The sequence below is a fragment of the Apium graveolens genome, chromosome 11 (assembly GCF_009905375.1).
Source record: "Apium graveolens cultivar Ventura chromosome 11, ASM990537v1, whole genome shotgun sequence".
In the NCBI taxonomy this organism is placed as follows: Eukaryota; Viridiplantae; Streptophyta; class Magnoliopsida; order Apiales; family Apiaceae; genus Apium; species Apium graveolens.
Genome location: NC_133657.1, coordinates 16,378,900 through 16,393,479, shown reverse-complemented (window position 1 = coordinate 16,393,479; position 14,580 = coordinate 16,378,900). Strand labels below are relative to the sequence as shown.

The window sequence follows — 14,580 nt, the reverse complement described above, 5'->3', positions numbered from 1 at the left end:
TAATTAAAAGGAATAACACATCAGATATGCTCCAACACGCAGGAAGGAGGTGAAAAGGAATAGTTCACTGTTCCCGACATACAAGTCAACTTAGCTATATTATGAGCTGCTTTGTTGGCTTGTCGACGAACATGTTGAACTTTAATATCACTACGTTGCCTAAGAATCGCCCTACAATCCTCAAAGATAGAACCAACTTTAGACATATACGTAATATTTTTTAGCACAGCATTTACCACTGATAGTGAGTCGCATTCCACACACACCTGTCTAACTCCCAGCTCCCTCAACCAAAGTAGTGTTTCATACAGTCTCATTGCTTCTGCCTCCAAAACTGAAGCCTCGTCCTTGAAGCTTCTGAGCATTCCTTCTACAAATTCAACTTTGTCATTCCGTAGAATCATCCCAATTTTGAATTCATAGTAACCAACATGGATAGTATCATCTACATTCACCTTATACCACCCCAATGCAGGAGGTTGCCATTTGACAGGACCTTTGTCCACCACTCTAGTACTCCTCGATCCATCAGTTTGGAATTCCTTCTGAGCTGCCTGCCATTCTGATACTACCTTCGAGCTCAACTCTACTGCAACTAATGGAGCCACCACCTTATCATCCCATACTCTCCTATTTCTAGCCCACCAAATCGCCCATAGTATCTTTACCATTTTCACCAGTCTTTCCTCTGATTCAGAGCCCAGTCTTCGTAACACCCAATCAGACACAACTTCCAGCTCTGTTTCATCAAAACCACCACCTACGCAGTTCCAGCAATTCCTAGCAAACTAGCATTCGAAGAAAACATGACACACATGCTCAACATCAATATTACACATGGGACAAATAATGGAGGTTTGGACACCCTTGCTTCAAAGAAGGTTTCTCACTGGAATGTTATTTTTACATACACGCCATATAAAGTACTTCAACTTATTAGAACTGGCAGCCTCCACAATTTCTTCCACCCCTTCAACTCTATCTCTAGAGCTTGTTCAGAATGCCTCCCATACCAGTAGTGATACCCTGATTTTGCTGTGTAGACACAATCTACTGTGTGAATCCATGCTGCTCTATCTGCTCTTTGATTTTGTGGGACTATAATTTTGAGAATGCACCTAGCATCAGCTTCATGAAAAGTAAGTTGTACCTTGGCCACGTCCCACTGCTTGATGTCTGGACGGATATACTTCTTCACCTTATCATCCCTATTGCTGTTAACGTAGTGCTCGTCAACGCGAAAATATGTCTTCCCCTTCAACCATTGATCAGAAAAAATATTTATCACTTCCCCATTCCCCAAAATCCATCTGTATCCTTTACATAATTCATCCCTAGCTTCACATATGCCTGCCCAGAAAAAGCTCGCATCCTGACCACGCTGAGCTTGTAGAACATGGTTATCTGGGAAGTAACGAGCTTTGAATAACCTGGCCACCAAAGAACCTGGCTTATGCAAAAAATTCCAAACGTGTTTACCCATCAAGGCCAAGTTGAACTCATACAAATTTCTAAATCCCAGACCACCTCTGTCTTTCGATGAACACATCTTGTCCCAAGAGAGCCAACGAATACCTTTACTATTACTGGAGCCCGATTTCCACCAGTAACCGTTCATAATTCTTTCAATTTCCTGTAAGAGTGATTTAGGCAATAAAAAACAAGACATACAGTATGATGGGATAGTTTGAGCAACGTTCCTAATCATGACTGCCTTTCCTGCCCTTGAAAGCTTACTGTTAGCCCACCCTTGAACACGTTTCCACACTCTGTCCTTAACAAAAGTAAACACCTTTTTCTTTGAACGTCCAATTAGATATGGTAAACCTAAATAGGAACCATCGCTCAAATCACTATGGACCCCCAGTATCTCGGAGATTTCTTGTTGTTTGTCTTGTCGTACATTAGAGCTAAAGAAAATCCCATATTTATTGAAATTCACTGCTTGTCCTGAATGTAACTCATACTCCTTCAATATGTTCTTAATGACTTGTGCTTCCCCACTATTAGCTTTGAAGAAAAGAAAACTATCATCTGCAAATAAAAGATGAGTCACTGCTGGGGCAGAAACGCTAATACAACAGCCATGAATCTCATTACTTTAAGCTGATAAACTTAAAGAGTGTGACAAGCCTTCAACACACAGTAGAAAAAGGTATGGAGAGAGCGGGTCTCCCTGCCTGAGACCACGATTCGGATATATGGGGCCAACATAAGAACCGTTGAAGCATACCATATACTTGACTGTTTTGACACACACTTCTATCCAGTTTACCCAATTCTCACAGAATCCCATCGTTCTCATCCTATGCCAAAGATATTTCCAACATACTCGATCATAAGCTTTACTAATATCGAGTTTCAAAGCTACTTCACTCTCTTGAGCTCATTTCTTTCTCTTCATAAAGTGAATCATTTCGAAAGCAATAAGGACATTATCATTAATACTTCTACCCGGAACAAATAGTAACTATTTTTCTGAGATAGCTTCCGGGAGGACACATTTTAGCCGATTCGCTAATACCTTTTCCAATATCTTATACAAAACATTACATAAGGCTATTGGTCGAACATCAGACAGCTTTTCTACCTTCTCTTTCTTGGGTATCAGAACCAAGTTCGTGTTATTTAGCTCTACTGGAAACGCCATTTCTTCCAGCCAGCTTTTACAGCATCTAAAGACCTCCTTTCCAACCGTCTCCCAAAAATGCTGAAAAAATGCTGGACTGAACCCATCTGGTCCAGCCGCCTTCTTAAAATGCATTTGCCTTAGTGCAATTATAAACTCATCAAATGTCAACTCAGCAGTCAACTTCATGTTCTATTCCGCTGTGATAACAGTTTGATTCTCACTATTTGTGGGGATAGTAACATCATTACCTTATGTAAAAACACCTTGAAAGTAATCCCTCACCATCTTACACATCTGCTCCAAACTATCAATCCTCTCACCATCCTCATTTATTAAATAGGAAATGTTATTGAGTTTCTTCCTCCGTGTAGCTTGAGCATGAAAAAACTTCGTATTTGAGTCACCATCTTTCAACTAGAACAGTTTTGCCCTCTGCTTCCAGTACAGCTCCTCATTGAGTAGTAAATCATTTAGTTTCTCTCTTTCCTCAAAGTAGCACTTGATCCTAGCTTCATCTTCTCTGTTCAAGTACTTAGACAATTCCTCCTTCTGATAACGTACTTTATCCCTGGATTTGTGAAAGAACCTTCTACCCCATTTTGCCATGTGAGATGACATCGATAACAATTTAGGTAAAATGCTCATGGTTGGCAGAGACTTCCAGAAACTTGTCATTTCCTCTTTGAATGCTGGCTCTTTTAACCAAGAATTTTCGAAGCGAAACCTAAACTGCTTCCTTGATACTGTTGTGTCAAACGGAAATAAGTGAATAGGATCATGGTCAGAACATGTCGTATGAATGATTTTGAGAGTACATAAAGGAAATTTACACCACCAATCATTATTCGAATGCCCTTGTCCAACTTCTCTCTAACCCAATTCGATTTTCCTTTACTTTTCCCCCATGTGAATTCCCCTCCCATTAAATCCATTTCCACAAGTTCACAGTCCTCAATCGCTAAACGAAATCCCTCTAGAAGAGATTGAGAGTGAGGATGAATTCCTGTTTTATCCGTAGCATAGAGCAGGTCATTAAAATCACCAAACACGCATCACGGAATAGAACTTCTCCCTGCAATGTGTCTCAATAAATCCCATGACTCTTGCCTTCTATCTCTTCCAAGCATACCATAAAAGTAAGTTAACCTCCAACATGGAACACTTCTTTCAGAGAAAATCACATCAATATAGTTGTTCGACGAACCCGTAACTTCACAATCAACTATATGTTTCCACATTACTGCTAGTCCCCCCATTGACCAACTCTGTTAACACTAAAGCACTTATCAAACCCATTCCTTCCACACAGCTCCTTTATTTTATTACTTTCCATCTTTGTTTCAGCCAAAAATAAAAAAGTAGGATTAATAGACTTAATAACGTCTCCCAGAATTCGAACTGTACGAGGGTTTCCCAACCCTCGACAATTCCAGCTTAAAAGATTCATAATGGATGGCTAGCTTGCGGTGCAAGCTTGGCCAAATCAATTTGTGATGATGCTGGACAATCCACTATAGAAAGACCAGCTTCATTATCCATGACTCCATCATTACTCTGTATTTTATTTATCAGACTGTCATCCGTATCCATTGTTACTGCAGGCCCAGTTCTAACTCTTTTCCTGTCATTTAGCTCCAGCCCATCTATTTCCTCAACCCCCGGCCCACTATACTCAATTCTAAGTTGACTCTTATCATTCAAAAAAGTCCCGCCTTTCTCCTTTTGAAATCCCACCATATCAGCCTTACTTACACCAATCTTCCTATAATCTTGCATGACAGCTACATTCTTTCCTTTATCAACTGAACTACTTCCCATAAAAGCCTCCCAGTCAGCATCATTCTGATCCCTCAACCATTTGCTCCGATTGTGGTTAGCCACCCTCCTCGGCGGTGCACGCAACCACCCACCCCAATTCTTATGGGAATCTTCACTTCTACTATCAATGTAACTTCGACAAAAACGTTCAGTATGCGTCATTAGTCCACAGACAAAACAGAAGTCCCCTAGGCGCTCATATTTACATGTCACCATGAATTCTGAGCCATTCTTTCGTACAATCTTCTTCCTCCGCTTCAGGGGTTTACGCACGTCCAGTTTGATTTTAACTCTCATATATTCCACCCATATACTAGAATTATTCTTAGCATCATACATCACGAATTCACCAAAAAAATCTCCCAATTATTTTCCAACGGCTTCTGACATAAATCCTTTAGGCAAGTCGTGGATTTGAATCCACATCTCCAATGACCACAGAGGGACGTCTACCGGTTCCTCCCCCGGAGGTATCTTGCGAGTCACCAACATTGCATTGTCAAACGTCCATGGACCTCCATTACTTACCCACATCAAATCTTCTCGGTGATAAAACTGGAACAAAAATATTCCCGGATCTATTTCCTTTATGTTAACTCCCATCGTATGTTTCCATACATCTGCCAGCTTTGTTGTCATTGCCTTAGTATTAATATTCTTCTCCGTTAGAAAATGTCCTACTAGGCATAATTCATACATATTCACATGTTCTTCTACCTCCTCATCGAACGTAAAGTCTCCATTTTCTTCCTCCTCAATACTCAAATTTGCTAACTGATCATCTAAGTTTCTGTATCTTGCCATGATAAAACTCTCACAATCCAATGAACTAGATTGAAGAGAAAAGCAAAACTCTCACAGAAAGGAGAGAACTTATTTTCTACTTCTATATTAAAATAAAGAGTATTACTTTCGAATAACACAAACTTTTAATGTTTAGTAAATGCACAATTAGGCATGTATATGTTGATGATCGATATAGTCTAATGTCGTTTGGCACATTTAAAAAGTGGGTAACACTTTTTAAATTATTTTAAAAATTATACATACTATGATATTATTATTTTCTTATAAGATGTAACGACATATCTTATAATAATTTTTTTTTGTGAAATTTAGTAACTTGGTCGTATGAATACTCCAAAATCGATAATTAAATAAATTGAATATGACCGAATATTCAAAGGTATTCAGATTTAACGACATATCCAAATTGAACATAATTGAATGTTTTACAATTAATATTAATTTATTTAGTCTTTTATATTAAATATGAAATATTAAAGTTTTTGTTAGTAAATTGGTCACTTCGTAGTTTGGTTACTCAATTACAGGTGTTAGATATTTTAAATCAAATTGATGGAAATAACTGAATACAATTCAAAAAATTATTATTGTAAAGGTATAAGATTCGAATCTCATCAAAAATAACTGTACATTGCATAGATTATATATTAGTAGTTTGTCAGAATATTTTTCTAAATCTCTGAATTATTAAATGAAGGAAATTTTATTTGAGTTGTATTCCGTTTAACTTAATGTTAAACTTAAATTAGTATCACATTGTTCCGCTAAATCTTTTTTTCAAATAAAAATATAATATTAGTATTCTCTTAAAATTTATTTTTAGGTCAAAATTTATATATACAGTAACAACAGTTGAAAACTGTTGTATTAAAATTACAAATAACAGTGTCATTTAAAAATTGTTGTCGATTGGATAAAAAGACACCGCACATATAACATTTTTAAATAATGTTATAGCTGTTGTTTGAGAAAAAGTAGAAAATAGTTTTTCATATAAAAATATTATGATTATTTGTCATTTTGAAACAATAATTTTTTTAGCAAGAGTTGTGCCATAAATGTTGTTTGATTGCAAATTTCTTGTTGTAATAATACTCTTTCAAATTTCAAGTTCATATGTTTCTCTTAAAATTGTATTATCATTTAAATATTGTCCATGTCGTTATTTAGCGTTCAACCTTATAATCTTACTATTTTTAAAGGTTCACCTAAAATTTAAACAATGAAATTGGACTTTTAACTTTGAATTTATAAAATAAACAATAATCATACAAAACTTATATACTAACCTAGAAATCTTCATTAATATAAAATAAAATAATTATAAGATGTCATGTAATAAATTTGCCTTTAATAAATATTTAAATTAGATTTGATGATATTATAAAATTTATTATTAATTTTTGATTGATAGATAATATTATTTCATGATATTAATTAGATCGTGAATAACAAAAGAGCAATTATTGGGAAATAGACATGTTTAAGGAGAGGGTAGTGTTTTTAGAATTCTATATTTTCAAAATTTCAAAATAATATCAAAAAATAATTAGTAGATAAGTTTTAAAAATCTCAAAAAATCATCTAAAATACTATGAATTCATAACTTTTCATTTGGTTGTAATAAGATTTAAAAAAAATGTTTAGAACTCCATAAAATAAATTTTAATTCTCGAACACATATTTTGAGGTATCTGTTTGATATTTATTATTACTTTAGTGATCCAAATGATACCCCATTAAGTTTGATGATTAAACTGAGTTAAGTGAACAGTTTGATATTTAACCCTAATATTAATTAGCTTAAATAATTATCTTTATGTTTTTACAATGAAAAGATAGAAATTATGGACATATATATTTCATCTTAAGAATAATAAATACTAGGTATATAATACATGGACGGTAGTTATTATGATTATATATGATAAATTATAAAATTATAATTTCAATGATAGATTGTTTCGTAGATTCAGTCTTATATTTATCTGATTAGAGTTTAGGTAGCTTGCTAGGTCCCGATTCCAAACAAAGACGACATACTTAAAAATCAAACCCTAGTTTGAAACATCTCTCATTGTGTTCTCGGGCGGTGACCCTTTTCTAGCTATTTCTATTTCTAATATAAAAATGTAGTAATTGCTAGTTGAGTTGGAACTTAATATATATGTTGCTGTTATCTGCTATGGCGTGTTTTAAGGCTAAAATTGAATACTAGAAAAGACGAGTGCTGGAAGTTGTACTAGCAAAGGGAAAGTGGAATAGTCGATTTACTTTACAGAGTAACTACAAAAAGTACAAATACACCACAAGGAAGAAAGAATGAAACAAACTGTTATAAATCACTATCAAACTTGAATGTGAGTGGGTGTGTTCATGGGGCCTCTCATCCACTGAAGTTAACAACACATTAACCCGTATACAAATAATAATTATATGTACACTAATTTTAGCAGGAACTCTTGTTGAGTTGTCGGTATCTTTCTTACATTTTCTGTCTGTGTGGCTGAGATTAGAAACTGATAAGTATTTTTCAGTTTTTGTATAGCCTAAATCTGTCACCCTAGCAGAAGCATCAAAGCTCTGACATACAACGTAGAAGAAAGCAATAAGTTGTACTTAATTTTGTTCATTCCATGCCTGCCCTCTTTATCATTTTTCCTTCTGAAACATCTCTCTTCTCCTCGCTTGAAAAAAGGCTAATCAAGTTTTAGGAGGAGCTAACCTAGACCCTAACCACGCTCTTCATCAGTTTGAAAACTAGTTAAATCCCAATATATTTCTTGGGACAAGAACTTACCTTTTTTCTTGATAGTGTGTCATTTCTGTAAAAGCTAGATGTTTTCTTGATTATAGTCATTAATCAGAAAGAGCCTAAAAAAATTGTATCTAGGTTTCTGGGAAATTCAAATTAGGAGGTGGAGGTGTCATTGGGGTCTAGATTCAGGAGGGTCAGACATTGGGATTATCACCAAAAACTAGTTGCAGCAAAAGCAGAAGCATCAACAAAAACAAGATTTTAGGGGGTGGTAATCGTGACACATCCTCAACTAGATTAGATCAAGGAGAGGAAAGTGTGTAAGCTGACATATAGAAAAAAAAGACTACTAAATTAAACAGTGCAAGGTTCAGAAAAAGCAAAAGTTGTTGGTTCCTTGCAGATCTGTTTTGTATCAAGAAGAGGCCAAAACTAAATTACTATGCTAAAGTTTTAATGGGCATGAAGAGCAACGGAGGAGAAATAGTTCAAGTTGAAGGAGGCCATATTCTCCGGTCCACAGGCCGGAAAGACAGGCACAGCAAGGTGTACACTGCCAAAGGTCCTAGAGACCGGAGAGTCCGTCTCGCGGCTCACACTGCCATTCAGTTCTATGATGTTCAAGACAGATTAGGGTATGACCGTCCAAGCAAGGCAGTAGATTGGCTCATGAACAAGGCCAAAAATGCAATTGACAAGCTGGAAGAGTTGCCTCCCTGGAATCCAATGGACACTAGTACCACTGTAGTACTAAACGCAAACCAGAACCCTAATGAACTTCCACTGCAACAACAGCAGTCTGAGGCTTACTCATTTCATGATAACCCAACTGATGATACTATGAAATCTTTTTTCCCAACAAGCTCAGGCATGAATTATCACAACTACCCAGGTGATGTCATTTCTAGATGTTCACTACAAAATAACTCTCAGGATCTTTGTTTGTCTCTTCAGTCTTTACAGGAGGACCTTAACAATAATTCATCCCATCCAACTCCTGGTCAAGGCCTTTTTTCGGGTCAGCCCGAGCCAAATTATCCAAGAATGGTTGGCTGGGATGGGGGAATGAAACCAGCAGGATATTATTTCAATGCAGTGCCACAAATGATATGTCAAAGCTCAACATTTAGTCAGAGGGAACCCCTTCAGTCCAGTTTTTCGCCTTATGTTCGGGCTTGGAATGACCTGCCATTTCCTGTCTCAGACCATAACAACACACAAGCACTTCATCAGTTCTCATTATCATCACCAGGCTCTCAATATGGGCCTGAAAAGTATTCAGGCTTTCAAGTTCCAGCACGAATTCAAGGAGAGGAGGAGCAGCCGTCATATACTCGTACCAAGCCTCATAACTGATCTGCCACTGTCCACTCCATCAGGTACTTGTTATGAATTTTCGAGAATTATTCCGGTAATTTATATATATTCATTACCTTGCTTCTAGTTTAAGTTCTTGTTTCTGATGAACAGATATGGTTGTTATATGATGATAATTATGCAGAGGAGGCTTCATCAATGTTATGAGACGTTGGCAATTAGTGTACGTTGAACATTTCATATCTTAGATTCCTCTCCCAGCTTTTGATTGTGTTTTAAAGTGTTCTTTCTTTCTCAGTGGTGGTGTGTGTAATGTTATGATATTTTATTTAGAGTACGTTCATGTTTCATTGCATTGCCTAGCTATGAATGACGACATTTCTCTGGGCATTAGGACCATTCATGTTTTCTGGTTAAGAAAAGATAGTCTTGGCATCGTTGTTTGATACAAATGCTATCTGTTTTTTCCTTTGTCAGATGTGCTGCGTAAGACACGTTTGTTTGTTTACAACTCATTCAGTTTTATTGCATTTGCCTATATTGAGATTTTGAGTGACTGTTTTCTGTTTCAGTTCTTTGTTTTAAGGCATTTTGAGTGACTATTTTCAATTGCTAACTAGATGCAAGCAATGAATTAGTTCTATTGTAGTCGATTTATATTTAGGAGCATACTGGAATCAATTAATATTTACGGGTATAGTAGATTAATATTAGGGCCATAGTTATACTTTTTTTGACCTTAAATAAAAAGGATATAAATACAAATTCAACATGAAATGAAAAGACTTTAAGAAATTATATTGGTATATATTCCGTTAAAATGAAAATATTATTTTAAAAAATATTATTGCATAAAGTAAATTAATTAAGACTAAATTAATTAAGATAAACATTCATTTGGATTTTAAAATTGTATGCGTGCAGTTTTGTATTTCGTACAATAAAAAAGTTTCGTGAAATTCGCAGGCCAGTGGATTTTGAAGTCACTACCACATAAATGGTCTACACCAACATAAAAAAAATATGAAAAATGCTAAAAAATGTTGACACAAACCTTAAGGCAATACTTTGGTCAATTTTGAGAGTGTTGTAAATTTGCATGTGGCCTTTAATGTCAATAGCAACATCTGAACTGTTATAGGCTTTAAGTTTATGGCAGCACTGGGTTTTTAAAGGCAACACAAATTTGATATTTCCTAGTTCTTATGGCAACACAGTCTCCGTCTATAACAACACCAATTTTATTAACATTTCTTATCTTTGCCAACACTTACTTGGCTATAGCAACATCTTTTGATTTATTTTTGCCAACATTATTTTATACTAAGACAAAATGTTTAGTAAAAAAATTTGACAGGTTCTTACCTAAATTATAACATCCCAATATAAGTCAAATCCAACCACAACAACACAAAAACCAAATCCCCAGATGCAAGTCAAGTCAAAAACTACTTAGAAAACTTGAATACATACTTTCAGTCATACAAGCACTACATAATACCAATATCGATTCCAACATTCCGACTTGATTCTACTTAAATAAAACGTAGTACTTCATTTACAGTCTACGGCTACAAGAACATTTTTAAAAAGTACCATATATGGTCTAATATCGCAAAAGGCATCATTATAACTACGATATGCAGGATCAAGGACTGGAATTGCTTGCTCTGGTTGCATCACTTGGTGGCTGCTTGCTTGTTCCAGTTGCATCACTTGGTGGTTGCAGCTTGCTCAGCTCTTCAATATCAATCTACAGCTCCGGATTCTTATCCGCCAACTTGGACATCATCACCTTGATACTGTCTCGAAGCTCTCGAACATTCCGATCCATTTTCTCTTCCATCTCCTGCTTAAGTTCATCCCTGATCTTTTCAGTCAAGCTTGCCAAGTACTGATCAGACGCACGTGTTGGGGAATTACCCTTTGACTCCTTTTTTCGAATAAGCCTCCCTACTAAATAAGAGCGGCTGTGTTCCTTCCCAGCACGAACTAATTCATTAGCAGCATCAATATTGCCATCCTTGAGATTTTTCTTAACATCCTCCTGCAAAAAGAAAAGTTAAAATAATAATATATATATAAAATGCAGCAAATATATACATCCTCCTGCAAAAAGAAAAGTTAAAACAATAAAATATAAAAAATGCAGCAAATATATTTAATTACGGAAAGATAACTTACAATCTTCTTTTCAACCACATCAGTAGGTAACTTATATTCTCGTTTGGCATCGCTTTTGTGTGTTTTAACGTAAACATCAGCATCCGATATTGGTACAATTGGTTCATCAGGTTTAGCAAGGCGCTCCCTCTCAATTGCCTTGCATATATGACAAAGATTTTGATTTAAAAATTGCGGAATTGCGGAAATTATAATAAACAGCGGAAACAAATATTTTGACTTACCATTTTATGGCAGACTTGCGCGAAACTCCTAGTCCCAACAGTATGTGTTTCTGTTATCTTGTTTCGGGCCTCTGCATTTTTTCTGGACCTTTCCTATATGACACAATAACAAATTTAATTGGATGATTTGATTAATTATGCGATATCAATTATAAAATTAAAAAGTATTGGATGAATATATTTGTTACCTGGACTTTTTCATCACCCCAATAATTTAAAAGTATCTTAAAATCTTTCAAAGGAACCTCCCTAGGCCTGTTTTACAGCCTTAACTCATCGGTATCATACTTACTATAATGATCCTTCTTTATGGAAGCTTTATACCCCCTAAACTGATCACGCATTATTGTCATACATATTTATACCCCTCCTCGGAAATGATGTACTTGTCCTAAATACGAAACAAATCAAGTAAAATCAGGTAAGAACCTGATTCAAGAAATTCAAGAAAATCAAGTAAACTGATCCCAATATTTTTCTGATGTGAAATGATGTACTTGTCCAATATTTGCATTTTCACTTGCAATTTTGTAGTTTCATTTTGATCAAAACAAAGCTAAATTCTACGCTTAATTACTATACTTAGTTTACCAGGCAAGGATCCCTTTTCCTAAATAAAGTACTATGATTAATCTCGATTATTTAAATTTCAGTTTGAATTGATCATATTAGATGCTTAATTATGTTTTTAAGAAGGTGGTTGAAAACTTTCACAATTTATCAATCCTACCAGAAATTATACGAAGAAATGCAAAACAGAGAAATTAATCTAAAAGTAAATAATGATAACATGTAATTATCAAGAGATTATTTGAACAGATGATATAATAATTTACCTTGACATATTGCTATAAGATTTCTTTATCAGGAACTTCAGACCACGGACGACATGTCAGAGAAACAAACTCCTTTACCATTGTTCCCAAAAAATTACTGAACTCAGATAGCAAGCGATCATCATCTGATATTGGTTGGCCCAGCTTTGACGGCACGATCTCTCTTTTCTCACCTTGTGTATGGACATGCTTCATTTTTGACTTCCCTCGAGGCTTTTTGATTTTTTCAGCAGGTGCATACGCTAAAAATTAAGAAAACTGTGTGTGTTCTTGCTCTTTTGTACTTGTTCAACTTTGCATTTACGTAAAATAACGAACGATGTTGCCTACAATATATAAATATACAGTATGTTAAATAATTTAAATTAATTTAGTAATAAATACTTAAATTAAAATAATTAAACTAGGATTCTAGGACTTACTCAATTAGCGCCTCTACTTCCTTATCATCATAGTTAAACAATATGTACCGATGAACCACAGTCCATACATCATCAGGCAACTGATAAGCTTTCCCTTTCTGGTTCCTCCCTGAAAGAATTGGATATCCACTGGTTTCATGAATTCTGGTTTCTAACTCATTCACTGAACTGATCTCGTTATCGCCTAAAAATCTTGCACAAAATGTTACAAATTGATCTGCCAAGTATCCTTCCGCTATTGACCCTTATGACTGATTCTTATTACGAATATATCATTTTAATTTACCCAGGTACCTCTCAATTGAGTACATCCATCTCTGGTGGAATGGACCATCAAGTTCAATTTCATTACATAAATGAACTGGTAAATGCACAATGATGTCGAAGAAGGCAGGTGGGAAATTAATTTCAAGTCGGCATAATATTTCAATAATTTCCTTTTGCAGCTTCTTTACTTCATCCACCTCAATTACCTTGGAACATATACCTCTAAAAAAGTCTTATTAACGGAATCACAACTTCAGGCTTCAATGCTTTTTTCACAGCGATTTATAACAAGTATTGCATAATGATGTGTGCATCATGACTCTTGTACCCGACAACTTTCCTATCTTGGACACATTTGCTAATATTGGAAGCGAAACCGTGTGGGAATTTAACATTTTCAAAAACTGAACAAAATATGTCTTTCTCTTTATTTGTCATGTCGAAGTTTGCAGCCCTGATTTCAAGGTACTTCCCATCAGTAGCGGTGGTCAGGTGCATGATCTTCCTTATACCCATTTTTTGCAAATCTAACCGAGCATTTACATGATCTTTTGTCTTACCACTAATATTTAATAAAGTACCGAGAATACTATCACATATATTCTTTTCTATATGCATGACGTCAAGATTATATCGTATTGAATTTTCACTCCAATAAGGTAAGTGAAAAAATATCGACTTCTTATTCCAAGGATTAACGTCACAGATGACTTTTTGTTTCCCCTTCACCTTACCAAAAGTATTCTGGTAACCATCCAACAGCCTCTTGATCATTCTTCTTGATAAAACTGCAGGGGCCTACCCAACCTCAACCTGGCCATTAAATCTTTTTTTATCTGATCTCCACTTATGATTGAAATCTAGGAATCGTCGATGATTCATATAACACACCTTCCTACTATGTTTCAAATAAGTTGACGATGTCTCGTAATTGCATATAGCGCAAGCCAGATATCCTTTAGTACTCCATCCCGATAACATTGCGTAACCGGGGAAGTCCCTTATTGTCCACAATACACTTGCCCTTAATACAAAATTCTGATTCATCGCTGCATCAAAAGTGGTTACACCTACATCCCATAACTCTTTCAGCTCCTCCACCAAAGGTTGCAAATAGACGTCAATACTATTTCCGGGATCAGTTGGACCTGGTATAAGTGTGGACAGAATTAAATTCTACGGTTTCATATTTAGCCAGGGAGGTAAGTTGTAGTTCACCACAACAACTGGCCAGGTACTATGACTGCCACTCATTGTACCAAATGGATTGAATCCATCAGAAGCTATACCTAATCTAATGTTTCGATTTTTGGAT

At 35.5% G+C, this 14,580-nt stretch overlaps 2 protein-coding genes across 2 annotated transcripts; one reads left to right on the top strand and one right to left on the bottom strand.

The window, feature by feature from the left end:
* Nucleotides 1-3,046: 3,046 nt before the first annotated feature.
* Nucleotides 3,047-3,888, bottom strand: LOC141695384 (uncharacterized). Its single transcript, XM_074499631.1, has 3 exons — nucleotides 3,762-3,888; nucleotides 3,468-3,635; nucleotides 3,047-3,375 (listed from the first exon to the last, which is right to left on the bottom strand). The coding sequence occupies exons 1-3, from the start codon at nucleotides 3,886-3,888 to the stop codon at nucleotides 3,047-3,049; spliced, it is 624 nt and encodes a 207-aa protein (XP_074355732.1).
* Nucleotides 3,889-7,633: 3,745 nt separating this feature from the next.
* On the top strand, nucleotides 7,634-9,744 carry LOC141698552 (transcription factor TCP4-like). The gene is made up of 2 exons (XM_074503252.1): nucleotides 7,634-9,394; nucleotides 9,486-9,744. Exon 1 carries the CDS (start codon nucleotides 8,472-8,474, stop codon nucleotides 9,369-9,371), a length of 900 nt encoding a protein of 299 aa, XP_074359353.1. The 5' UTR covers nucleotides 7,634-8,471; the 3' UTR covers nucleotides 9,372-9,394; nucleotides 9,486-9,744.
* The last annotated feature ends 4,836 nt before the right edge of the window (nucleotides 9,745-14,580 follow it).

Coding starts and splice junctions, on each gene's coding strand:
- LOC141695384 (XM_074499631.1), bottom strand. CDS start 3,888: ATGGGGGGACTAGCAGTAATGTGGAAACATATAGTTGATTGTGAAGTT. Junction 3,636..3,761: donor GAGGTTAACTTACTTTTATG/GTATGCTTGGAA, acceptor CGGATAAAACAG/GAATTCATCCTCACTCTCAA. Junction 3,376..3,467: donor GGGCATTCGAATAATGATTG/GTGGTGTAAATT, acceptor TTGACACAACAG/TATCAAGGAAGCAGTTTAGG.
- LOC141698552 (XM_074503252.1), top strand. CDS start 8,472: ATGGGCATGAAGAGCAACGGAGGAGAAATAGTTCAAGTTGAAGGAGGC.